The 27,401-nt window shown below is 52.8% G+C and overlaps 1 protein-coding gene across 1 annotated transcript; it reads right to left on the reverse strand.

The window, feature by feature from the left end:
* Positions 1–19,772: 19,772 nt before the first annotated feature.
* LOC140128827 (islet amyloid polypeptide-like) lies at positions 19,773–24,002 on the reverse strand. The gene is made up of 4 exons (XM_072150530.1): positions 23,962–24,002; positions 22,271–22,367; positions 22,067–22,177; positions 19,773–21,975 (listed from the first exon to the last, which is right to left on the reverse strand). The coding sequence occupies exons 2-4, from the start codon at positions 22,348–22,350 to the stop codon at positions 21,786–21,788; spliced, it is 381 nt and encodes a 126-aa protein (XP_072006631.1). The 5' UTR covers positions 22,351–22,367; positions 23,962–24,002; the 3' UTR covers positions 19,773–21,785.
* Between the last annotated feature and the right edge of the window lie 3,399 nt (positions 24,003–27,401).

Raw genomic sequence — 27,401 nt, forward strand, 5'->3', positions numbered from 1 at the left:
AATGAGGGGAGGACACAGGAGCCATTACTACAGGTAATGAGAGGAGGACACAGGAGCCATTACTACAGGTAATGAGAGGAGGACACAGGAGCCATTACTACAGGTAATGAGAGGAGGACAGAGGAGCCATTACTACAGGTAATGAGAGGAGGACACAGGAGTCATTACTACAGGTAATGAGGGGAGGACACAGGAGCCATTACTACAGGTAATGAGAGGAGGACACAGGAGCCATTACTACAGGTAATGAGAGGAGGACAGAGGAGCCATTACTACAGGTAATGAGGGGAGGACACAGGAGCCATTACTACAGGTAATGATAGGAGGACACAGGAGCCATTACTACAGGTAATGAGGGGAGGACACAGGAGCCATTACTACAGGTAATGAGAGGAGGACACAGGAGCCATTACTACAGGTAATGAGGGGAGGACACAGGAGCCATTACTACAGGTAATGAGGGGAGGACACAGGAGCCATTACTACAGGTAATGAGGGGAGGACACAGGAGCCATTACTACAGGTAATGAGGGGAGGACACAGGAGCCATTACTACAGGTAATGAGAGGAGGACAGAGGAGCCATTACTACAGGTAATGAGAGGAGGACACAGGAGCCATTACTACAGGTAATGAGAGGAGAACAGAGGAGCCATTACTACAGGTAATGAGAGGAGGACACAGGAGCCATTACTACAGGTAATGAGAGGAGAACAGAGGAGCCATTACTACAGGTAATGAGGGGAGGACACAGGAGCCATTACTACAGGTAATGAGGGGAGGACACAGGAGCCATTACTACAGGTAATGAGGGGAGGACACAGGAGCCATTACTACAGGTAATGAGAGGAGGACAGAGGAGCCATTACTACAGGTAATGAGAGGAGGACACAGGAGCCATTACTACAGGTAATGAGGGGAGGACACAGGAGCCATTACTACAGGTAATGAGGGGAGGACACAGGAGCAATTACTACAGGTAATGAGAGGAGGACACAGGAGCCATTATTACAGGTAATGAGAGGAGGACACAGGAGCCATTACTACAGGTAATGAGAGGAGGACACAGGAGCCATTACTACAGGTAATGAGAGGAGGACAGAGGAGCCATTACTACAGGTAATGAGAGGAGGACACAGGAGCCATTACTACAGGTAATGAGGGGAGGGCACAGGAGCCATTACTACAGGTAATGAGGGGAGGACACAGGAGCCATTACTACAGGTAATGAGAGGAGGACACAGGAGCCATTACTACAGGTAATGAGGGGAGGACAGAGGAGCCATTACTACAGGTAATGAGAGGAGGACACAGGAGCCATTACTACAGGTAATGAGGGGAGGACACAGGAGCCATTACTACAGGTAATGAGGGGAGTACACAGGAGCCATTACTACAGGTAATGAGAGGAGGACACAGGAGCCATTACTACAGGTAATGAGGGGAGGACACAGGAGCCATTACTACAGGTAATGAGGGGAGGACACAGGAGCCATTACTACAGGTAATGAGAGGAGGACACAGGAGCCATTACTACAGGTAATGAGAGGAGGACACAGGAGCCATTACTACAGGTAATGAGAGGAGGACACAGGAGCCATTACTACAGGTAATGAGGGGAGGACAGAGGAGCCATCACTGCAGGTAATGAGGGGAGTACACAGGAGCCATTACTACAGGTAATGAGGGGAGGACACAGGAGCCATTACTACAGGTAATAATAGGAGGACACAGGAGCCATTATTACAGGTAATGAGAGGAGGACACAGGAGCCATTACTACAGGTAATGAGGGGAGGACACAGGAGCCATTACTACAGGTAATGAGAGGAGGACAGAGGAGCCATTACTACAGGTAATGAGGGGAGGACACAGGAGCCATTACTACAGGTAATGAGAGGACACAGGAGCCATTACTACAGGTGATGAGGGGAGGACACAGGAGTTATTACTACAGGTAATGAGAGGAGGACACAGGAGCCATTACTACAGGTAATGAGGGGAGGACACAGGAGCCATTACTACAGGTAATGAGGGGAGGACACAGGAGCCATTACTACAGGTAATGAGGGGAGGACACAGGAGCCATTACTACAGGTAATGAGGGGACACAGGAGCCATTACTACAGGTAATGAGGGGAGGACAGAGGAGCCATTACTACAGGTAATGAGGGGAGGACACAGGAGCCATTACTACAGGTAATGAGAGGAGGACACAGGAGTCATTACTACAGGTAATGAGAGGAGGACAGAGGAGCCATTACTACAGGTAATGAGGGGAGGACACAGGAGCCATTACTACAGGTAATGAGGGGAGGACACAGGAGCCATTACTACAGGTAATGAGAGGAGGACACAGGAGCCATTACTACAGGTAATGAGAAGAGGACACAGGAGCCATTACTACAGGTAATGAGGGGAGGACACAGGAGCCATTACTACTGGTAATGAGGGGAGGACAGAGGCGCCATTACTACAGATAGTGAGAGGAGGACAGAGGAGCCATTACTACAGGTGATGAGAGGAGGACAGAGGAGCCCTTACTACAGGTAGTGAGTGGAGGACAGAGGAGCCATTACTACAGGTAATGAGAGGAGGACACAGGAGCCATTACTACAGGTAATGAGGGGAGGACACAGGAGCCATTACTACAGGTAATGAGGGGAGGACACAGGAGCCATTACTACAGGTAATGAGGGGAGGACACAGGAGCCATTACTACAGGTAATGAGAGGAGGACACAGGAGCCATTACTACAGGTAATGAGAGGAGGACACAGGAGCCATTACTACAGGTAGTGAGGGGAGGACACAGGAGCCATTACTACAGGTAATGAGGGGAGGACACAGGAGCCATTACTACAGGTAATGAGGGGAGGACAGAGGAGCCATTACTACAGGTAATGAGGGGAGGACACAGGAGCCATTACTACAGGTAATGAGGGGAGGACAGAGGAGCCATTACTACAGGTAATGAGAGGAGGACACAGGAGCCATTACTACAGGTAATGAGAGGAGGACACAGGAGCCATTACTACAGGTAATGAGGGGAGGACACAGGAGCCATTACTACAGGTAATGAGGGGAGGACACAGGAGCCATTACTACAGGTAATGAGTGGAGGACAGAGGAGCCATTACTACAGGTAATGAGGGGAGGACACAGGAGCCATTACTACAGGTAATGAGGGGAGGACACAGGAGCCATTACTACAGGTAATGAGGAGAGGACACAGGAGCCATTACTACAGGTAATGAGGGGAGGACAGAGGAGCCATTACTACAGGTAATGAGAGGAGGACACAGGAGCAATTACTACAGGTAATGAGGGGAGGACACAGGAGCCATTACTACAGGTAATGAGGGGAGGACACAGGAGCCATTACAACAGGTAATGAGAGGAGGACACAGGAGCCATTACTACAGGTAATGAGGGGAGGACACAGGAGCCATTACTACAGGTAATGAGGGGAGGACACAGGAGCCATTACTACAGGTAATGAGAGGAGGACACAGGAGCCATTACTACAGGTAATGAGAGGAGGACAGAGGAGCCATTACTACAGGTAATGAGAGGAGGACACAGGAGCCATTACTACAGGTAATGAGAGGAGGACACAGGAGCCATTACTACAGGTAATGAGAGGAGGACACAGGAGCCATTACTACAGGTAATGAGAGGAGGACAGAGGAGCCATTACTACAGGTAATGAGGGGAGTACACAGGAGCCATTACTACAGGTAATGAGGGGAGGACACAGGAGCCATTACTACAGGTAATGAGGGGAGGACACAGGAGCCATTACTACAGGTAAATGAGGGGAGGACACAGGAGCCATTACTACAGGTAATGAGAGGAGGACACAGGAGCCATTACTACAGGTAATGAGGGGAGGACACAGGAGCCATTACTACAGGTAACGAGAGGAGGACAGAGGAGCCATTACTACAGGTAATGAGGGGAGGACACAGGAGCCATTACTACAGGTAATGAGGGGAGGACACAGGAGCCATTACTACAGGTAACGAGAGGAGGACAGAGGAGCCATTACTACAGGTAATGAGAGGAGGACAGAGGAGCCATTACTACAGGTAATGAGAGGAGGACAGAGGAGCCATTACTACAGGTAATGAGAGGAGGACACAGGAGCCATTACTACAGGTAATGAGAGGAGGACACAGGAGCCATTACTACAGGTAATGAGAGGAGGACACAGGAGCCATTACTACAGGTAATGAGGGGAGGACACAGGAGCCATTACTACAGGTAATGAGAGGAGGACACAGGAGCCATTACTACAGGTAATGAGAGGAGGACACAGGAGTTATTACTACAGGTAATGAGAGGAGGACACAGGAGCCATTACTACAGGTAATGAGAGGAGGACACAGGAGCCATTACTACAGGTAATGAGGGGAGGGCACAGGAGCCATTACTACAGGTAATGAGGGGAGGACACAGGAGCCATTACTACAGGTAATGAGAGGAGGACACAGGAGCCATTACTACAGGTAATGAGGGGAGGACAGAGGAGCCATTACTACAGGTAATGAGAGGAGGACACAGGAGCCATTACTACAGGTAATGAGGGGAGGACACAGGAGCCATTACTACAGGTAATGAGGGGAGTACACAGGAGCCATTACTACAGGTAATGAGAGGAGGACACAGGAGCCATTACTACAGGTAATGAGGGGAGGACACAGGAGCCATTACTACAGGTAATGAGGGGAGGACACAGGAGCCATTACTACAGGTAGTGAGGGGAGGACACAGGAGCCATTACTACAGGTAATGAGGGGAGGACACAGGAGCCATTACTACAGGTAATGAGAGGAGGACACAGGAGTTATTACTACAGGTAATGAGATGAGGACACAGGAGCCATTACTACAGGTAATGAGAGGAGGACACAGGAGCCATTACTACAGGTAATGAGAGGAGGACACAGGAGCCATTACTACAGGTAATGAGGGGAGGACAGAGGAGCCATCACTGCAGGTAATGAGGGGAGTACACAGGAGCCATTACTACAGGTAATGAGGGGAGGACACAGGAGCCATTACTACAGGTAATAATAGGAGGACACAGGAGCCATTATTACAGGTAATGAGAGGAGGACACAGGAGCCATTACTACAGGTAATGAGGGGAGGACACAGGAGCCATTACTACAGGTAATGAGAGGAGGACAGAGGAGCCATTACTACAGGTAATGAGGGGAGGACACAGGAGCCATTACTACAGGTAATGAGAGGACACAGGAGCCATTACTACAGGTGATGAGGGGAGGACACAGGAGTTATTACTACAGGTAATGAGAGGAGGACACAGGAGCCATTACTACAGGTAATGAGGGGAGGACACAGGAGCCATTACTACAGGTAATGAGGGGAGGACACAGGAGCCATTACTACAGGTAATGAGGGGAGGACACAGGAGCCATTACTACAGGTAATGAGGGGACACAGGAGCCATTACTACAGGTAATGAGGGGAGGACAGAGGAGCCATTACTACAGGTAATGAGGGGAGGACACAGGAGCCATTACTACAGGTAATGAGAGGAGGACACAGGAGTCATTACTACAGGTAATGAGAGGAGGACAGAGGAGCCATTACTACAGGTAATGAGGGGAGGACACAGGAGCTATTACTACAGGTAATGAGGGGAGGACACAGGAGCCATTACTACAGGTAATGAGAGGAGGACACAGGAGCCATTACTACAGGTAATGAGAAGAGGACACAGGAGCCATTACTACAGGTAATGAGGGGAGGACACAGGAGCCATTACTACAGGTAATGAGGGGAGGACACAGGAGCCATTACTACAGGTAATGAGGGGACACAGGAGCCATTACTACAGGTAATGAGGGGAGGACAGAGGAGCCATTACTACAGGTAATGAGGGGAGGACACAGGAGCCATTACTACAGGTAATGAGAGGAGGACACAGGAGTCATTACTACAGGTAATGAGAGGAGGACAGAGGAGCCATTACTACAGGTAATAATAGGAGGACACAGGAGCCATTATTACAGGTAATGAGAGGAGGACACAGGAGCCATTACTACAGGTAATGAGAGGAGGACACAGGAGCCATTACTACAGGTAGTGAGGGGAGGACACAGGAGCCATTACTACAGGTAATGAGGGGAGGACACAGGAGCCATTACTACAGGTAATGAGGGGAGGACAGAGGAGCCATTACTACAGGTAATGAGGGGAGGACACAGGAGCCATTACTACAGGTAATGAGGGGAGGACACAGGAGCCATTACTACAGGTAATGAGTGGAGGACAGAGGAGCCATTACTACAGGTAATGAGGGGAGGACACAGGAGCCATTACTACAGGTAATGAGGGGAGGACACAGGAGCCATTACTACAGGTAATGAGGAGAGGACACAGGAGCCATTACTACAGGTAATGAGGGGAGGACAGAGGAGCCATTACTACAGGTAATGAGAGGAGGACACAGGAGCAATTACTACAGGTAATGAGGGGAGGACACAGGAGCCATTACTACAGGTAATGAGGGGAGGACACAGGAGCCATTACAACAGGTAATGAGAGGAGGACACAGGAGCCATTACTACAGGTAATGAGGGGAGGACACAGGAGCCATTACTACAGGTAATGAGGGGAGGACACAGGAGCCATTACTACAGGTAATGAGAGGAGGACACAGGAGCCATTACTACAGGTAATGAGAGGAGGACAGAGGAGCCATTACTACAGGTAATGAGAGGAGGACACAGGAGCCATTACTACAGGTAATGAGAGGAGGACACAGGAGCCATTACTACAGGTAATGAGAGGAGGACACAGGAGCCATTACTACAGGTAATGAGAGGAGGACAGAGGAGCCATTACTACAGGTAATGAGGGGAGTACACAGGAGCCATTACTACAGGTAATGAGGGGAGGACACAGGAGCCATTACTACAGGTAATGAGGGGAGGACACAGGAGCCATTACTACAGGTAAATGAGGGGAGGACACAGGAGCCATTACTACAGGTAATGAGAGGAGGACACAGGAGCCATTACTACAGGTAATGAGGGGAGGACACAGGAGCCATTACTACAGGTAACGAGAGGAGGACAGAGGAGCCATTACTACAGGTAATGAGGGGAGGACACAGGAGCCATTACTACAGGTAATGAGGGGAGGACACAGGAGCCATTACTACAGGTAACGAGAGGAGGACAGAGGAGCCATTACTACAGGTAATGAGAGGAGGACAGAGGAGCCATTACTACAGGTAATGAGAGGAGGACAGAGGAGCCATTACTACAGGTAATGAGAGGAGGACACAGGAGCCATTACTACAGGTAATGAGAGGAGGACACAGGAGCCATTACTACAGGTAATGAGAGGAGGACACAGGAGCCATTACTACAGGTAATGAGGGGAGGACACAGGAGCCATTACTACAGGTAATGAGAGGAGGACACAGGAGCCATTACTACAGGTAATGAGAGGAGGACACAGGAGTTATTACTACAGGTAATGAGAGGAGGACACAGGAGCCATTACTACAGGTAATGAGAGGAGGACACAGGAGCCATTACTACAGGTAATGAGGGGAGGGCACAGGAGCCATTACTACAGGTAATGAGGGGAGGACACAGGAGCCATTACTACAGGTAATGAGAGGAGGACACAGGAGCCATTACTACAGGTAATGAGGGGAGGACAGAGGAGCCATTACTACAGGTAATGAGAGGAGGACACAGGAGCCATTACTACAGGTAATGAGGGGAGGACACAGGAGCCATTACTACAGGTAATGAGGGGAGTACACAGGAGCCATTACTACAGGTAATGAGAGGAGGACACAGGAGCCATTACTACAGGTAATGAGGGGAGGACACAGGAGCCATTACTACAGGTAATGAGGGGAGGACACAGGAGCCATTACTACAGGTAATGAGAGGAGGACACAGGAGCCATTACTACAGGTAATGAGAGGAGGACACAGGAGCCATTACTACAGGTAATGAGAGGAGGACACAGGAGCCATTACTACAGGTAATGAGGGGAGGACAGAGGAGCCATCACTGCAGGTAATGAGGGGAGTACACAGGAGCCATTACTACAGGTAATGAGGGGAGGACACAGGAGCCATTACTACAGGTAATAATAGGAGGACACAGGAGCCATTATTACAGGTAATGAGAGGAGGACACAGGAGCCATTACTACAGGTAATGAGGGGAGGACACAGGAGCCATTACTACAGGTAATGAGAGGAGGACAGAGGAGCCATTACTACAGGTAATGAGGGGAGGACACAGGAGCCATTACTACAGGTAATGAGAGGACACAGGAGCCATTACTACAGGTGATGAGGGGAGGACACAGGAGTTATTACTACAGGTAATGAGAGGAGGACACAGGAGCCATTACTACAGGTAATGAGGGGAGGACACAGGAGCCATTACTACAGGTAATGAGGGGAGGACACAGGAGCCATTACTACAGGTAATGAGGGGAGGACACAGGAGCCATTACTACAGGTAATGAGGGGACACAGGAGCCATTACTACAGGTAATGAGGGGAGGACAGAGGAGCCATTACTACAGGTAATGAGGGGAGGACACAGGAGCCATTACTACAGGTAATGAGAGGAGGACACAGGAGTCATTACTACAGGTAATGAGAGGAGGACAGAGGAGCCATTACTACAGGTAATGAGGGGAGGACACAGGAGCCATTACTACAGGTAATGAGGGGAGGACACAGGAGCCATTACTACAGGTAATGAGAGGAGGACACAGGAGCCATTACTACAGGTAATGAGAAGAGGACACAGGAGCCATTACTACAGGTAATGAGGGGAGGACACAGGAGCCATTACTACTGGTAATGAGGGGAGGACAGAGGCGCCATTACTACAGATAGTGAGAGGAGGACAGAGGAGCCATTACTACAGGTGATGAGAGGAGGACAGAGGAGCCCTTACTACAGGTAGTGAGTGGAGGACAGAGGAGCCATTACTACAGGTAATGAGGGGAGGACACAGGAGCCATTACTACAGGTAATGAGGGGAGGACACAGGAGCCATTACTACAGGTAATGAGGAGAGGACACAGGAGCCATTACTACAGGTAATGAGGGGAGGACAGAGGAGCCATTACTACAGGTAATGAGAGGAGGACACAGGAGCAATTACTACAGGTAATGAGGGGAGGACACAGGAGCCATTACTACAGGTAATGAGGGGAGGACACAGGAGCCATTACAACAGGTAATGAGAGGAGGACACAGGAGCCATTACTACAGGTAATGAGGGGAGGACACAGGAGCCATTACTACAGGTAATGAGGGGAGGACACAGGAGCCATTACTACAGGTAATGAGAGGAGGACACAGGAGCCATTACTACAGGTAATGAGAGGAGGACAGAGGAGCCATTACTACAGGTAATGAGAGGAGGACACAGGAGCCATTACTACAGGTAATGAGAGGAGGACACAGGAGCCATTACTACAGGTAATGAGAGGAGGACACAGGAGCCATTACTACAGGTAATGAGAGGAGGACAGAGGAGCCATTACTACAGGTAATGAGGGGAGTACACAGGAGCCATTACTACAGGTAATGAGGGGAGGACACAGGAGCCATTACTACAGGTAATGAGGGGAGGACACAGGAGCCATTACTACAGGTAAATGAGGGGAGGACACAGGAGCCATTACTACAGGTAATGAGAGGAGGACACAGGAGCCATTACTACAGGTAATGAGGGGAGGACACAGGAGCCATTACTACAGGTAACGAGAGGAGGACAGAGGAGCCATTACTACAGGTAATGAGGGGAGGACACAGGAGCCATTACTACAGGTAATGAGGGGAGGACACAGGAGCCATTACTACAGGTAACGAGAGGAGGACAGAGGAGCCATTACTACAGGTAATGAGAGGAGGACAGAGGAGCCATTACTACAGGTAATGAGAGGAGGACAGAGGAGCCATTACTACAGGTAATGAGAGGAGGACACAGGAGCCATTACTACAGGTAATGAGAGGAGGACACAGGAGCCATTACTACAGGTAATGAGAGGAGGACACAGGAGCCATTACTACAGGTAATGAGGGGAGGACACAGGAGCCATTACTACAGGTAATGAGAGGAGGACACAGGAGCCATTACTACAGGTAATGAGAGGAGGACACAGGAGTTATTACTACAGGTAATGAGAGGAGGACACAGGAGCTATTACTACAGGTAATGAGGGGAGGACACAGGAGTCATTACTACAGGTAATGAGAGGAGGACACAGGAGCCATTACTACAGGTAATGAGGGGAGGACACATGAGTCATTACTACAGGTAATGAGAGGAGGACACAGGAGCCATTACTACAGGTAATGAGGGGAGGACACAGGAGCCATTACTACAGGTAATGAGAGGACACAGGAGCCATTACTACAGGTAATGAGAGGAGGACACAGGAGCCATTACTACAGGTAATGAGAGGAGGACACAGGAGCCATTACTACAGGTAATGAGGGGAGGACACAGGAGCCATTACTACAGGTAATGAGAGGAGGACACAGGAGCCATTGCTACAGGTAATGAGGGGAGGACACAGGAGCCATTACTACAGGTAATGAGGGGAGGACACAGCTGCCATTACTACAGGTAATGAGAGGAGGACACAGGAGCCATTACTACAGGTAATGAGGGGAGGACACAGGAGCCATTACTACAGGTAATGAGAGGAGGACACAGGAGCCATTACTACAGGTAATGAGGGGAGGACACAGGAGCCATTACTACAGGTAATGAGAGGAGGACACAGGAGCCATTACTACAGGTAATGAGAGGAGGACACAGGAGCCATTACTACAGGTAATGAGAGGAGGACACAGGAGACATTACTACAGGTAATGAGGGGAGGACACAGGAGCCATTACTACAGGTAATGAGGGGAGGACAGAGGAGCCATTACTACAGGTAATGAGGGGAGGACACAGGAGCCATTACTACAGGTAATGAGGGGAGGACAGAGGAGCCATTACTACAGGTAATGAGGGGAGGACAGAGGAGCCATTACTACAGGTAATGAGGGGAGGACACAGGAGCCATTACTACAGGTAATGAGGGGAGGACACAGGACCCATTACTACAGGTAATGAGGGGAGGACACAGGAGCCATTACTACAGGTAATGAGAGGAGGACACAGGAGCCATTACTACAGGTAATGAGGGGAGGACACAGGAGCCATTACTACAGGTAATGAGAGGAGGACACAGGAGCCATTACTACAGGTAATGAGGGGAGGACACAGGAGCCATTACTACAGGTAATGAGGGGAGGACAGAGGAGCCATTACTACAGGTAATGAGAGGAGGACACAGGAGCCATTACTACAGGTAATGAGGGGAGGACACAGGAGCCATTACTACAGGTAATGAGGGGAGGGCACAGGAGCCATTACTACAGGCAATGAGAGGAGGACACAAGAGCCATTACTACAGGTAATGAGAGGAGGAAACAGGAGCCATTACTACAGGTAATGAGAGGAGGACACAGGAGCCATTACTACAGGTAATGGGAGGAGGACACAGGAGCCATTACTACAGGTAATGAGGGGAGGACACAGGAGCCATTACTACAGGCAATGAGAGGAGGACACAAGAGCCATTACTACAGGTAATGAGAGGAGGAAACAGGAGCCATTACTACAGGTAATGAGGGGAGGACACAGGAGCCATTACTACAGGTAATGGGAGGAGGACACAGGAGCCATTACTACAGGTAATGAGGGGAGGACACAGGAGCCATTACTACAGGTAATGAGAGGAGGACACAGGAGCCATCACTACAGGTAATGAGAGGAGGACACAGGAGCCATTACTACAGGTAATGAGAGGAGGACAGAGGAGCCATTACTACAGGTAATGAGAGGAGGACACAGGACCCATTACTACAGGTAATGAGGGGAGGACACAGGAGCCAATACTACAGGTAATGAGAGGAGGACACAGGAGCCATTACTACAGGTAATGAGGGGAGGACACAAGAGCCATTACTACAGGTAATGAGAGGAGGACACAGGAGCCATCACTACAGGTAATGAGGGGAGGACACAGGAGCCATTACTACAGGTAATGAGAGGAGGACAGTGGAGCCATTACTACATGTAATGAGAGGAGGACACAGGAGCCATTACTACAGGTAATGAGAGGAGGACACAGGAGCCATTACTACAGGTAATGAGGGGAGGACACAGGAGCCATTACTACAGGTAATGAGGGGAGGACACAGGAGCCATTACTACAAGTAATGATAGGAGGACACAGGAGCCATTACTACAGGTAATGAGAGGAGGACACAGGAGCCATTACTACAGGTAACGAGGGTAGGACACAGGAGCCATTACTACAGGTAATGAGGGGAGGACACAGGAGCCATTACTACAGGTAATGAGAGGAGGACACAGGAGCCATTACTACAGGTAATGAGGGGAGGACACAGGAGCCATTACTACAGGTAATGAGGGGAGGACACAGGAGCCATTACTACAGGTAATGAGAGGAGGACACAGGAGCCATTACTACAGGTAATGAGAGGAGGACACAGGAGCCATTACTACAGGTAATGAGAGGAGGACACAGGAGCCATTACTACAGGTAATGAGGGGAGGACACAGGAGCCATTACTACAGGTAATGAGAGGAGGACACAGGAGCCATTACTACAGGTAATGAGAGGAGGACACAGGAGTTATTACTACAGGTAATGAGAGGAGGACACAGGAGCCATTACTACAGGTAATGAGGGGAGGACACAGGAGCCATTACTACAGGTAATGAGGGGAGGACACAGGAGCCATTACTACAGGTAATGAGAGGAGGACACAGGAGCCATTACTACAGGTAATGAGAGGGGGACACAGGAGCCATTACTACAGGTAATGAGGGGAGGACACAGGAGCCATTACTACAGGTAATGAGGGGAGGACACAGGAGCCATTACTATAGGTAATGAGAGGAGGACACAGGAGCCATTACTACAGGTAATGAGAGGAGGACACAGGAGCCATTACTACAGGTAATGAGGGGAGGACACAGGAGCCATTACTACAGGTAATGAGGGGAGGACACAGGAGCCATTACTACAGGTAATGAGGGGAGGACACAGGAGCCATTACTACAGGTAATGAGGGGAGGACAGAGGAGCCATTACTACAGGTAATGAGAGGAGGACACAGGAGCCATTACTACAGGTAATGAGGGGAGGACACAGGAGCCATTACTACAGGTAATGAGGGGAGGACACAGGAGCCATTACTACAGGTAATGAGGGGAGGACACAGGAGCCATTACTACAGGTAATGAGGGGAGGACACAGGAGCCATTACTACAGGTAATGAGGGGAGGACAGAGGAGCCATTACTACAGGTAATGAGGGGAGGACACAGGAGCCATTACTACAGGTAATGAGGGGAGGACACAGGAGCCATTACTACAGGTAATGAGAGGAGGACACAGGAGCCATTACTACAGGTAATGAGAGGAGGACACAGGAGCCATTACTACAGGTAATGAGGGGAGGACACAGGAGCCATTACTACAGGTAATGAGAGGAGGACACAGGAGCCATTACTACAGGTAATGAGAGGAGGACACAGGAGCCATTACTACAGGTAATGAGAGGAGGACACAGGAGCCATTACTACAGGTAATGAGAGGAGGACACAGGAGCCATTACTACAGGTAATGAGGGGAGGACACAGGAGCCATTACTACAGGTAATGAGAGGAGGACACAGGAGCCATTACTACAGGTAATGAGAGGAGGACACAGGAGCCATTACTACAGGTAATGAGGGGAGGACAGAGGAGCCATTACTACAGGTAATGAGAGGAGGACACAGGAGCCATTACTACAGGTAATGAGGGGAGGACACAGGAGCCATTACTACAGGTAATGAGGGGAGGACACAGGAGCCATTACTACAGGTAATGAGAGGAGGACACAGGAGCCATTACTACAGGTAATGAGAGGAGGACACAGGAGCCATTACTACAGGTAATGAGGGGAGGACACAGCAGTCATTACTACAGGTAATGAGAGGAGGACACAGGAGCCATTACTACAGGTAATGAGGGGAGGACACAGGAGCCATTACTACAGGTAATGAGAGGAGGACACAGGAGCCATTACTACAGGTAATGAGAGGGGGACACAGGAGCCATTACTACAGGTAATGAGGGGAGGACACAGGAGCCATTACTACAGGTAATGAGGGGAGGACACAGGAGCCATTACTATAGGTAATGAGAGGAGGACACAGGAGCCATTACTACAGGTAATGAGGGGAGGACACAGGAGCCATTACTACAGGTAATGAGAGGAGGACACAGGAGCCATTACTACAGGTAATGAGGGGAGGACACAGGAGCCATTACTACAGGTAATGAGGGGAGGACACAGGAGCCATTACTACAGGTAATGAGAGGAGGACACAGGAGCCATTACTACAGGTAATGAGAGGAGGACAGAGGAGCCATTACTACAGGTAATAAGGGGAGGACAGGGGAGCCATTACTACAGGTAATGAGAGGAGGACACATGAGCCATTACTACAGGTAATGAGAGGAGGACACAGGAGCCATTACTACAGGTAATGAGGGGAGGACACAGGAGCCATTACTACAGGTAATGAGAGGAGGACACAGGAGCCATTACTACAGGTAATGAGAGGAGGACACAGGAGCCATTACTACAGGTAATGAGAGGAGGACACAGGAGCCATTACTACAGGTAATGAGAGGAGGACACAGGAGCCATTACTACAGGTAATGAGGGGAGGACACAGGAGCCATTACTACAGGTAATGAGAGGAGGACACAGGAGCCATTACTACAGGTAATGAGAGGAGGACACAGGAGTTATTACTACAGGTAATGAGAGGAGGACACAGGAGCCATTACTACAGGTAATGAGAGGAGGACACAGGAGCCATTACTACAGGTAATGAGGGGAGGACACAGGAGCAATTACTACAGGTAATGAGAGGAGGACACAGGAGCCATTACTACAGGTAATGAGAGGAGGACACAGGAGCCATTACTACAGGTAATGAGAGGAGGACAGAGGAGCCATTACTACAGGTAATGAGAGGAGGACACAGGACCCATTACTACAGGTAATGAGAGGAGGACACAGGAGCTATTACTACAGGTAATGAGAGGAGGACACAGGAGCTATTACTACAGGTAATGAGGGGAGGACACAGGAGTCATTACTACAGGTAATGAGAGGAGGACGCAGGAGCCATTACTACAGGTAATGAGGGGAGGACACAGCAGTCATTACTACAGGTAATGAGAGGAGGACACAGGAGCCATTACTACAGGTAATGAGGGGAGGACACAGGAGCCATTACTACAGGTAATGAGAGGAGGACACAGGAGCCATTACTACAGGTAATGAGAGGGGGACACAGGAGCCATTACTACAGGTAATGAGGGGAGGACACAGGAGCCATTACTACAGGTAATGAGGGGAGGACACAGGAGCCATTACTATAGGTAATGAGAGGAGGACACAGGAGCCATTACTACAGGTAATGAGGGGAGGACACAGGAGCCATTACTACAGGTAATGAGAGGAGGACACAGGAGCCATTACTACAGGTAATGAGAGGAGGACACAGGAGCCATTACTACAGGTAATGAGAGGAGGACACAGGAGCCATTACTACAGGTAATGAGGGGAGGACACAGGAGCCATTACTACAGGTAATGAGAGGACACAGGAGCCATTACTACAGGTAATGAGAGGAGGACACAGGAGCCATTACTACAGGTAATGAGAGGAGGACACAGGAGCCATTACTACAGGTAATGAGGGGAGGACACAGGAGCCATTACTACAGGTAATGAGGGGAGGACACAGGAGCCATTACTACAGGTAATGAGAGGGGGACACAGGAGCCATTACTACAGGTAATGAGGGGAGGACAGAGGAGCCATTACTACAGGTAATGAGGGGAGGACACAGGAGCCATTACTACAGGTAATGAGAGGAGGACACAGGAGCCATTACTACAGGTAATGAGGGGAGGACACAGGAGCCATTACTACAGGTAATGAGGGGAGGACACAGGAGCCATTACTACAGGTAATGAGGGGAGGACACAGGAGCCATTACTACAGGTAATGAGGGGAGGACAGAGGAGCCATTACTACAGGTAATGAGAGGAGGACACAGGAGCCATTACTACAGGTAATGAGGGGAGGACACAGGAGCCATTACTACAGGTAATGAGGGGAGGACACAGGAGCCATTACTACAGGTAATGAGAGGAGGACACAGGAGCCATTACTACAGGTAATGAGGGGAGGACACAGGAGCCATTACTACAGGTAATGAGAGGAGGACACAGGAGCCATTACTACAGGTAATGAGAGGAGGACACATTTGATTTCTAATTGAGTTATGATATTCGCTTCATATTTCCTTTTTACTCCATATCTAAGTAACTGAGTAGCAGGCGACACTTTTAGTACTGTAGTTATACCCTCTCTTTTTATCTATCCATGCAGCATCTTCCTCTCCCCCTTCCCTTTTCTCTCCATGCAGCAGCATCCCCATCACTTGTCGCTATCTCTGTGCAGCATCTCTCTTTCCCCCTTCCCTTTCTCCTTTCTCCATGCAGCAGCATCTCCATCACTTTTCTCTATTTCTGTACAGCATCTCCCTCTCTTCCTTCACTACCGTGTGTCTGTGCTGCTTCAGCATCTCCCCCTCCCAGTTCCCTATATGCAGCAGCATCCCATTCACTTGTCTGTATCTCTGTGCTGCTTTAGCATCTCCCCCTTCCCAGTTCCCTATATGCAGCAGCATCCCATTCACTTGTCTGTATCTCTGTGCTGCTTCAGCATCTCCCCCTCCCAGTTCCCTATATGCAGCAGCATCCCATTCACTTGTCTGTATCTCTGTGCTGCTTCAGCATCTCCCCCTTCCCAGTTCCCTATATGCAGCAGCATCTCCATCACTTGTCTGTATTTCTGTGCTGCTTCAGCATTTCCCAGTTCCCTATATGCAGCAGCATCCCCATCACTTGTTTGTATCTCTGTGCTGCTTCAGCATCTCCCCCTTCCCAGTTCCCTATATGCAGCAGCATCCCCATCACTTGTTTGTATCTCTGTGCTGCTTCAGCATCTCCCCCTCCCAGTTCCCTATATGCAGCAGCATCCCCATCACTTGTTTGTATCTCTGTGCTGCTTCAGCATCTCCCCCCTCCCAGTTCCCTATATGCAGCAGCATCTCCATCACTTGTTTGTATCTCTGTGCTGCTTCAGCATCTCCCCCCTCCCAGTTCCCTATATGCAGCAGCATCCCCATCACTTGTTTGTATCTCTGTGCTGCTTCAGCATCTCCCCCTCCCAGTTCCCTATATGCAGCAGCATCCCCATCACTTGTTTGTATCTCTGTGCTGCTTCAGCATCTCCCCCTTCCCAGTTCCCTATAGGGAGCAGCATCTCCATCACTTGTTTGTACCTCTGTCGAGCAGGCTCCCCCTTCCCTCTGGTCTCAATACAACAGCATCTCCATCACTACTGTAGCTCTGTTCTGCAGTAGCATCTCCCTCTCCTCCTTCCCTCTGGTCTCCGTGCAGCAGCATCTCCATCACTTGTTTGTATCTTTGTGCAGCAGCATCCCCATCATCTCTGTAGCTCTGTTCTGCAGTAGAACCCCCCTCTCCCGTTCCCTCCACACAGCAGCATCTCCATCACTTGTTTGTATCTCTGTGCTGAGCAGCATCTCCCTTCCCAGTTCCCTATATGCAGCAACATCTCCATAATTTGTCTGTATTTCTGTGTAGCAGCAGCATCTCCCTCTCCCCCTTCCCTCTGGTCTCCACACAGCAGCATCTCCATCACTTGTCTGTATTTCTGTGTAGCAGCAGCATCTCCCTCTCCCCCTTCCCTCTGGTCTCCACACAGCAGCATCTCCATCACTTGTCTGTATCTCTGTGCTGAGCAGCATCTCCCTCTCCCCCTTCCCTCTGGTCTCCACACAGCAGCATCTCCATCACTTGTCTGTATCTCTGTGCTGCAGCAGCATCTCCCTCTCCCCCTTCCCTCTGGTCTCCACGCAGCAGCATCTCCATCACTTGTCTGTATTTCTGTGTAGCAGCAGCATCTCCCTCTCCCCCTTCCCTCTGGTCTCCACACAGCAGCATCTCCATCATTTGTCTGTATTTCTGTGTAGCAGCAGCATCTCCCTCTCCCCATTCCCTCTGGTCTCCACACAGCAGCATCTCCATCACTTGTCTGTATCTCTGTGCTGAGCAGCATCTTCCTCTCCCCTTCCCTCTGTACATTTCTCATTGACAGTAGAGACAACTCTTCATGTCATATTTTTTATTATTCAGTTTTTTAATAAATACAAAAAAACTTGCAGCAATCGATTGCGGTTTATTTTTGATATTTTTGGTCTGTACAATATGCAAGATTTCATTAGAAAACTCTGAGGCTGTCATTGTACTTCGGGATGGAGGGCGAGACGGGTAACAAAGGCAGAGAAGGCACTGTCAGATGGTACCGTGGGCAAAACTGAATAAATACTGGATAAAATACCAGCAGGGCATTGGCTCGTGGTAGGAGAAGTGATGGAAGGTCTCTCAGGGGTATGATGGGGGTAGATGCAGTTATGTTTGGCAGCAGTGGAGTTGGGTTTCTCTGTATTGGGTCAGTGATGGTGGGCTTATCTGGTTGGAGTCAGTTATAGTGAGCCTCTCTGGGTGGAGTCAGTGATAGTGGGCCTCTCTGGGTGGAGTCAGAGATAGTGGACTACTCTGGTGCACAACTCTGGTTGGAGTCAGTGATGGTGGACAACTCTGGCTGGAGTCAGTGATGGTGGACAACTCTGGCTGGAGTCAGTGATGGTGGACAACTCTGGCTGGAGTCAGTGATGGTGGACAACTCTGGCTGGAGTCAGTGATGGTGGACAACTCTGGCTGGAGTCAGTGATGGTGGACAACTCTGGCTGGAGTCAGTGATGGTGGACAACTCTGGCTGGAGTCAGTGATGGTGGACAACTCTGGCTGGAGTCAGTGATTGTGCACAACTCTGGCTGGAGTCAGTGATGGTGGACAACTCTGGCTGGTGTCAGTGATGGTGGACAACTCTGGCTGGAGTCAGTGATGGTGGACTACTCTGGTGGACAACTCTGGTTGGAGTCAGTAGAAGTAGCAGGAGAGCAGCACTCCGTGTTAAGAAGTATTTATTCAAGCACCAGTGGCAAAAAACATGCAACGTTTCGGCTAGCTCGATGCAGCCATTTTCAAGCATGCTTGAAAATGGCTGCATCGAGTTAGCCGAAACGTTGCATGTTTTTTGCCACTGGTGCTTGAATAAATACTTCTTAACACGGAGTGCTGCTCTCCTGCTACTTCTTCTGGATACCTCTGGAGCCTTGAGTCAGGCCCAAAGAGCTTGCACCCACCTGGACTTGGATCCACTTCACAGTGCCGCCCTCAGCTTTCTTTCTTGGTTGGAGTCAGTGATGGTGGACTACTCTGGTGGACAACTCTGGTTGGAGTCAGTGATGGTGGACTACTCTGGTGGACAACTCTGGTTGGAGTCAGTGATGGTGGACTACTCTGGTGGACAACTCTGGTTGGAGTCAGTGATGGTGGACAACTCTGGTTGGAGTCAGTGATGGTGGACTTCTCTGGTGGACAACTCTGGTTGGAGTCAGTGATGGTGGACTACTTTGGTGGACAACTCTGGTTGGAGTCAGTGATGGTGGACTACTCTGGTTGGAGTCAGTGATGGTGGGCCTCTCTGGCTGGAGTCAGTGATGGTGGGCCTCTCTGGCTGGAGTCAGTGATGGTGGGCCTCTCTGGCTGGAGTCAGTGATGGTGGGCCTCTCTGGGTGGGGGCAGTGATGGTGGGCCTCTCTGGGTGGAGTCAGTCATGGTGGGCCTCTCTGGCTGGAGTCAGTGATTGTGGACTACTCTGGTGGACAACTCTGGTTGGAGTCAGTGATGGTGGACTACTCTGGTGGACAACTCTGGTTGGAGTCAGTGATGGTGGACTACTCTGGTGGACAACTCTGGTTGGAGTCAGTGATGGTGGACTACTCTGGTGGACAACTCTGGTTGGAGTCAGTGATGGTGGACTACTTTGGTGGACAACTCTGGTTGGAGTCAGTGATGGTGGACTACTCTGGTTGGAGTCAGTGATGGTGGGCCTCTCTGGCTGGAGTCAGTGATGGTGGGCCTCTCTGGCTGGAGTCAGTGATGGTGGGCCTCTCTGGCTGGAGTCAGTGATGGTGGGCCTCTCTGGCTGGAGTCAGTGATGGTGGGCCTCTCTGGCTGGAGTCAGTGATGGTGGGCCTCTCTGGCTGGAGTCAGTGATGGTGGGCCTCTCTGGCTGGAGTCAGTGATGGTGGGCCTCTCTGGCTGGAGTCAGTGATGGTGGGCCTCTCTGGCTGGAGTCAGTGATGGTGGGCCTCTCTGGGTGGAGTCAGTGATGGTGGGCCTCTCTGGCTGGAGTCAGTGATGGTGGGCCTCTCTGGCTGGAGTCAGTGATGGTGGGCCTCTCTGGCTGGAGTCAGTGATGGTGGGCCTCTCTGGGTGGGGGCAGTGCTGGTGGGCCGCTTTGGTTGGGGTCAGTAATGGCGGGCTTCTCTGGGTGAAAGCAGTGATGGTGAGCCACTCTGGTTGCTGGTTAGTGTAGGTTGGCCTCTTAGTGGTAGATGCAGTGGTGGGGCCTTCTCTTGGTGGTGGGGGTCTCTCTGTATTGGGGTTGTGGTGGTGGGTGTTGTGGTTAGGGTCAATGGTTGTGGGCCACTCTAGTAAGTGCAGTGATGATGGGGTCAGTGATGGAAGGTCACTCTGGTTAGTGTCAGTGATGGTGGGTTGCTCTGTGGTAAATGCAGTGATGTTTTGGTGCTCTGGTTGGCATCAGTGAAGGCGGGCCCCTTGGTGGAAGATACAGTTATGGTTGACCTCTCTGGATGGCAGCAGTGATGATGGGTCTGTCTAAACTGGGGTTATGATGGGGGGCATTCTGGTTGGGGTCAGCGACCGTGGGTCACTCTGGTAAGTAGTGATGACAGTCCGATCCAGTTGGGGTCAGTGATGGTGGACTGCTCTGTTGTAATGACAGTGATGGACAGCCGCTCTGTGGTAGATGCAATCATGATTGGCTTCTCTGGGTGGCAGCGGTGATAGTGGGTCTCTCTGGTCAGGGTCAGTGATGTGGTAGATGGAGTGATGGTTGGAGGCTGTGATCATGGGTCCACTCTGGTAAGTGCAGTGATGAGGGTCCACTCTGGATGGGGTCAGTGATGTGGTAGATGGAGTGATGGTTGGAGGCTGTGATCGTGGGCCACTCTGGTAAGTGCAGTGATGAGGGTCCACTCTGGATGGGGTCAGTGATGGAAGGTCACTCTGGTTGGGGTCAGTGATGGTGGGTCGTAATGTGGTGGATGGATTGATGGTTGGCTGCTCTTGTTGGAGGCTGTGATCGTGGGCCACTCTGGTGAGGGTCAGTGATGAGGGGCCACTCCAGTGAGGGTCAGTGATGAGGGGCCACTCCGGTGAGGGTCAGTGATGGATAGCCGTGATGTGGTAGATGAAATTATGTTTGGCCGTTGCGGGTAGCAGCGGTGGTTGTGGTCTTTATAAACTGGGGATGTGATGGTTGGCCACTCTGGGAAGGCGTCATGGGTCTCCACAACTTAATGAAACCTCTTGTAATACTTCGGGGGAGGGGCTCTGTCTGCCCCGCAGCGATGGCATTGGCTAATGCTGGAGATAGTCAAAGGATTCCCGCCGCAGAAGCCCCACAATGTCCCTTTTGCCGTAGGTGTAGGAGCCCACGTTGGTGGGTGCATAGATGGGACCGTGGCTGTTACTCGATCTCACAAGGAAATCGGCCAATCGCTGGGTGACGCAGGTCGCCGTGTTACACTTCCTTTTCTCCACCTGATTCCTGGAAGCACAAGAGGAAACAGGAGGGTTAATAGAATCAACGCTCTGCACAGGGCAGAGATGTAATAATCTGCAGGACCTCTCCTGGTTACCTTCTCTGGCGGTGGCTCCCCTGCGGGGGTCTCAGGAAGCTCAGGGGCGGGCCTCCGCTCTGCAGGGTCATGGTCCATCCCTTCTCGGAGATTCCATCACTGAGTTTCCATCTGATCAGAGACGGAAACAAATAGTAAGCTCCGCCCACAGTCACATGACACATCCACTGGCCACTTATAGTGCCAGCTCTTCAGCCTACTCACCGCTCAGTGGGGGTGGAGTCTAAGCAGGGGAGGGACACAGTTAGGACAAGGAGGAGGAGGCTCAGGACTAAGTGGCTCATCGTAATCCTAGGGGTAACTGTGGGAGCAAGAAAGAAGAGTAAATAAACTAGAGGTGGGGCCTCAAATGAGGGGGCGGGATTAATGCTGGAAATGTCTCGCCCCTGAGGACTGGAGGGAGAACATCAGTCATTTGACAGCTACAGCGTATAACCCTGTGTGTGCCAGGAGGAGATGTAACCCCGCATGTGCCGGGAGGAGACGTAACCCCCCGTGTGCCGGGAGGAGGCGTTACCCCCCCCCCCCCGTGTGCCTGGAGGAGGCGTAACCCCCCGTGTGCCGGGAGGAGGCGTAACCCCCCCGTGTGCCGGGAGAAGATGTAACCCAGCGTGTGCCGGGAAGAGGCGTAACCCCGCGTGTGCCGGGAGAAGATGTAACCCCGCGTGTGTCGGGAGAAGATGTAACCCCGCGTGTGCCGGGAGGAGATCTAACCCCATTTGTGCCGGGGGGGAGATGTAACCCCGCGTGTGCCGGGAGGAGATGTAACCCCGCGTGTGCCGGGAGGAGATGTAACCCCGCGTGTGCCGGGAGGAGATGTAACCCCGCGTGTGCCGGGAGGAGATGTAACCCTGTTTGTGCCGGGGTGGGGGAGATGTAACCCGCATGTGATGGACAGATTTATAACCCCGCGTGTGCCGGGAGGAGATGTAACCCCGCGTGTGCCGGGAGGAGATGTAACCCCGCGTGTGCCGGGAGGAGATGTAACCCCGCGTGTGCCGGGAGGAGATGTAACCCAGCGTGTGCCGGGGTGGGGGTGGGGGGGGGAGATGTAACCCGCATGTGATGGACAGATACATAACCCCGCGTGTGCCGGGAGGAGATCTAACCCCGCATGTGCCGGGGCAGATGTAACCCTGCGTGTGCCGGCAGGAGATGTAACCCCAATGATGCCGGGAGGAGATGTAACCCCGCGTGTGCCGGGAGGAGATGTAACCCTGTTTGTACCGGCAGGATATGTAACCCCGCGTGTGCCGGGAGGAGATGTAACCCCGCGTGTGCCGGGAGGAGATGTAACCCTGATTGTGCTGGGAGGAGATGTAACCCCCCGTGTGCCGGAAGGAGATGTAACCCTGATTGTGCCGGGAGGAGATGTAACCCCGCGTGTGCCGGGAGGAGATGTAACCCCGCGTGTGCCGGGAGGAGATGTAACCCCGCGTGTGCCGGGAGGAGATGTAACCCTGATTGAGCTGGGGGGAGATGTAACCCTGATTGTGCCGGGAGGAGATGTAACCCCGCGTGTGCCGGCAGGAGATGTAACCCTAATTGTGCCGGGGGGGAGATGTAACCCCCCGTGTGCCGGAAGGAGATGTAACCCCGCGTGTGGCGGGAGGAGATGTAACCCCGCGTGTGCCGGGAGGAGGTGTAACCCCGCGTGTCCCGGGAGATGATATAACCCCGCATGTGCCGGATGGATACTAAAAATTTTTTATCCACATAATGAATACTAGATAATTATTAACCCCTCGCTGTACCCTCCCTGTGCTTAGCCGAAATGACAGGAATCCTATGGATACTATACTGTGATAAACTTTTGGCAAGTGTGAGGCGACAGAGACAAGTAGTTGCCCTCCCGCTGCCCTGCACTAGTGTTAGAGGGACCCGGCAGTACTCACCCAGTAGCTGGAGCGCTGGAGGCTGGAGCAGCAGGGATGCGGAGCTGTCATCCAGGGAATGCAGCTCCTCACTGGTTGTCAGCTCTTATATACCCTCACACCTGGGTGACAGCAAACGTCACTGCTCAGGCTGCCAGGCACACAGCGACACAGGCGCGACACCCGGGAGAGGGGATCCCTGCACACTCAGGAGAGGATATCCCTGCACAGCCAGAGGAGAACAGGGGACCCCCGCACAGCCAGAGGAAGAAAGGGTATCCCCACACACTCAGGAGAGGATATCCCTGCACAGCCAGAGGAGAACAGGGGACCCCACACACTAAGGAGAGGTAACCACTGCACAGCCAGAGAAGGGGATTCCCGCACAGTCAATGGAAAACAGGGGATCCCGCAAGCCAGGAGAGGAAACAAGACCCCCGCACTGTCAGAGAAGGGAAGGGGAACCCCGCACAGTCAGAGGAGGAAAGCGTACCCCCGCACTGTCAGAGAAGGAAAGGGGATCCCCGCAGTCAGAGGAGGAAAGGGGACCCCCGCACAGTCAATGAAGAACAGGGAACCCCACACACCTAGTTTGGCTGTGCAGAGGGCGCCTCTTCTAGGAGAGGAGAGATGACCTCTGCACAGCCAGGGAAGGAGAGAGGACTCCCTGCACAGCCAGGGGAGGAGAGAGGACCCCTGCACAGCCAGGGGAGGAGAGAGGACCCCTGCACAGCCAGGGGAGGAGAGAGGACCCCTGCACAGCCAGGGGAGGAGAGAGGACCCCTGCACAGCCAGGGGAGGAGAGAGGACCCCTGCACAGCCAAGGGAAGAGAGAGGACCCCTGCACAGCCGGGGGAGGAGAGAGGACCCCTGCACAGCCGGGGGAGGAGACAGGACCCCTGCAAAGACGGGGGAGGAGAGAGGACACCTGCACAGCCAGGGGAGGAGAGAGGACCCCTGCACAGCCAGGGGAGGAGAGAGGACTCCTGCACAGCCAGGGGAGGAGAAAGGACCACTGCATAGCCAGGGGAGGAGAAAGGACTCCTGCACAGCCAGGGGAGGAGAGAGGAACCCTGCACAGCCAGGGGAGGAGAGAGGACCACTGCACAGCCAGGGGAGGAGAGAGGACCCCTGCACAGAGAGGGGAGGAGAGAGGACTCCTGCACAGGCAGGGGAGGACATAGGACTCCTGCACAGCCAGGGGATGAAAGGGGATCCCCGCAGTCAGAGGAGGAAAGGGGACCCCCGCACAGTCAATGAAGAACAGGGAACCCCACACACCTAGTTTGGCTGTGCAGAGGGCGCCTCTTCTAGGAGAGGAGAGATGACCTCTGCACAGCCAGGGAAGGAGAGAGGACCCCTGCACAGCCAGGGGAGGAGAGAGGACCCCTGCACAGCCAAGGGAGGAGAGAGGACCCCTGCACAGCCAAGGGAGGAGAGAAGACTCCTGCACAGCCAGGGGAAGAGTGAGGACCCCTGCACAGCCAGGGGAAGAGAGAGAACCCCTGCACCGCCAGGGAAGAGAGAGGACTCATGCACAGGCAGGGGAGGAGAGAGGACCCCTGCACAGCCAGGGGAGGAGAGAGGACCCCTGCACAGCCAGGGGAGGAGAGAGGACCCCTGCACAGCCAGGGGAGGAGAGAGGACCACTGCACAGCCAGGGGAGGACAGAGGACTCCTGCACAGGCAGGGGAGGAGAGAGGACCCCTGCACAGCCAGGGGAGGAGAGAGGACCCCTGCACAGCCAGGGGAGGAGAGAGGACCCCTGCACAGCCAGGGGAGGAGAGAGGACTCCTGCACAGCCAGGGGAGGAGAGAGGACTCCTGCACAGCCAGGGGAGGAGAGAGGACTACTGCACAGCCAGGGGAGGACAGAGGACTCCTGCCCAGGCAGGGGAGGAGAGAGGACCCCTGCCCCTGCCCAGGCAGGGGAGGAGAGAGGACTCCAGCACAGCCAGGGGAGGAGAGAGGACTCCTGCACAGCCAGGGGAGGACAGAGGACTCCTGCCCAGGCAGGGGAGGAGAGAGGACCCCTGCACCTGCCTAGGCAGGGGAGGAGAGAGGACCCCTGCACCTGCCTAGGCAGGGGAGGAGAGAGGACCCCTGCACACCCAGGGGAGGAGAGAGGACTCCTGCACAGGCAGGGGAGGAGAGAGGACCCCTGCACTGGCAGGGGAGGAAAGAGGACCCCTGCACAGGCATGGGAGGAGAGAGGACCCCTGCACAGCCAGGGGAGGAGAGAGGACTCCTGCACAGCCAGGGGAGGAGAGAGGACCCCTGCACAGCCAAGGGAGGAGAGAGGACCCCTGCACAGCCAAGGGAGGAGAGAGGACCCCTGCACAGGCATGGGAGGAGAGAGGACCCCTGCACAGCCAGGGGAGGAGAGAGGACTCCTGCACAGCCAGGGGAGGAGAGAGGACCCCTGCACAGCCAAGGGAGGAGAGAGGACCCCTGCACAGCCAAGGGAGGAGAGAGGACCCCTGCACAGCCAAGGGAGGAGAGAGGATTCCTGCACAGCCAAGCGAGGAAAGAGGACCCCTGCCCAGCCAGGGGAGGAGAGAGGACCCCTGCACAGCCAGGGGAAGAGAGAGGACTCCTGCACAGCCAAGGGAAGAGAGAGGACCCCTGCACAGCCAGGGGAAGAGAGAGGACTCCTGCACAGCCAAGGGAAGAGAGAGGACTCCTGCACAGCCAAGGGAAGAGAGAGGACTCCTGCACAGCCAAGGGAAGAGAGAGGACTCCTGCACAGCCAGGGGAAGAGAGAGAACTCCTGCACAGCCAGGGGAGGAGAGAGGCCCCCTGCACAGCCAGGGGAAGAGAGAGGACCCCTGCACAGCCAGGGGAGGAGAGAGGACCCCTGCACAGCCAGGGGAGGAGAGAGGACCCCTGCACAGCCAGGGGAGGAGAGAGGACTCCTGCACAGCCAGGGGAGGAGAGAGGACTCCTGCACAGCCAGGGGAGGACAGAGGACTACTGCACAGCCAGGGGAGGAGTGAGGACTACTGCACAGCCAGGGGAGGAGTGAGGACTACTGCACAGCCAGGGGAGGAGATAGGACTACTGCACAGTCAGGGGAGGAGAGAGGACTACTGCACAGTCAGGGGAGGAGAGAGGACTACTGCACAGTCAGGGGAGGACAGAGGACTCCTGCCAAGGCAGGGGAGGAGAGAGGACCCCTGCCCCTGCCAAGGCAGGGGAGGAGAGAGGACCCCTGCACAGCCAGGGGAGGAGAGAGGACTCCAGCACAGCCAGGGGAGGAGAGAGGACTCCAGCACAGCCAGGGGAGGAGAGAGGACTCCTGCACAGCCAGGGGAGGACAGAGGACTCCTGCCCTGGCAGGGGAGGAGAGAGGACCCCTGCCCCTGCCTAGGCAGGGGAGGAGAGAGGACCCCTGCACAGCCATGGGAGGAGAGAGTACTCCTGCACAGGCAGGGGAGGAGAGAGGACCCCTGCACAGGCAGG

Source organism: Engystomops pustulosus, chromosome 4 (assembly GCF_040894005.1).
Source record: "Engystomops pustulosus chromosome 4, aEngPut4.maternal, whole genome shotgun sequence".
NCBI lineage: Eukaryota > Metazoa > Chordata > Amphibia > Anura > Leptodactylidae > Engystomops > Engystomops pustulosus.

Excerpts from the sequence above, each read along its gene's own strand:
- LOC140128827 (XM_072150530.1), bottom strand. The coding sequence starts at position 22,350 with ATGAGCCACTTAGTCCTGAGCCTCCTCCTCCTTGTCCTAACTGTGTCC. Across the intron at positions 22,178-22,270 it reads GACTCCACCCCCACTGAGCG|ATGGAAACTCAGTGATGGAA; the intron begins GTGAGTAGGCTG and ends GTCTCTGATCAG. Across the intron at positions 21,976-22,066 it reads GGGAGCCACCGCCAGAGAAG|GAATCAGGTGGAGAAAAGGA; the intron begins GTAACCAGGAGA and ends TTGTGCTTCCAG.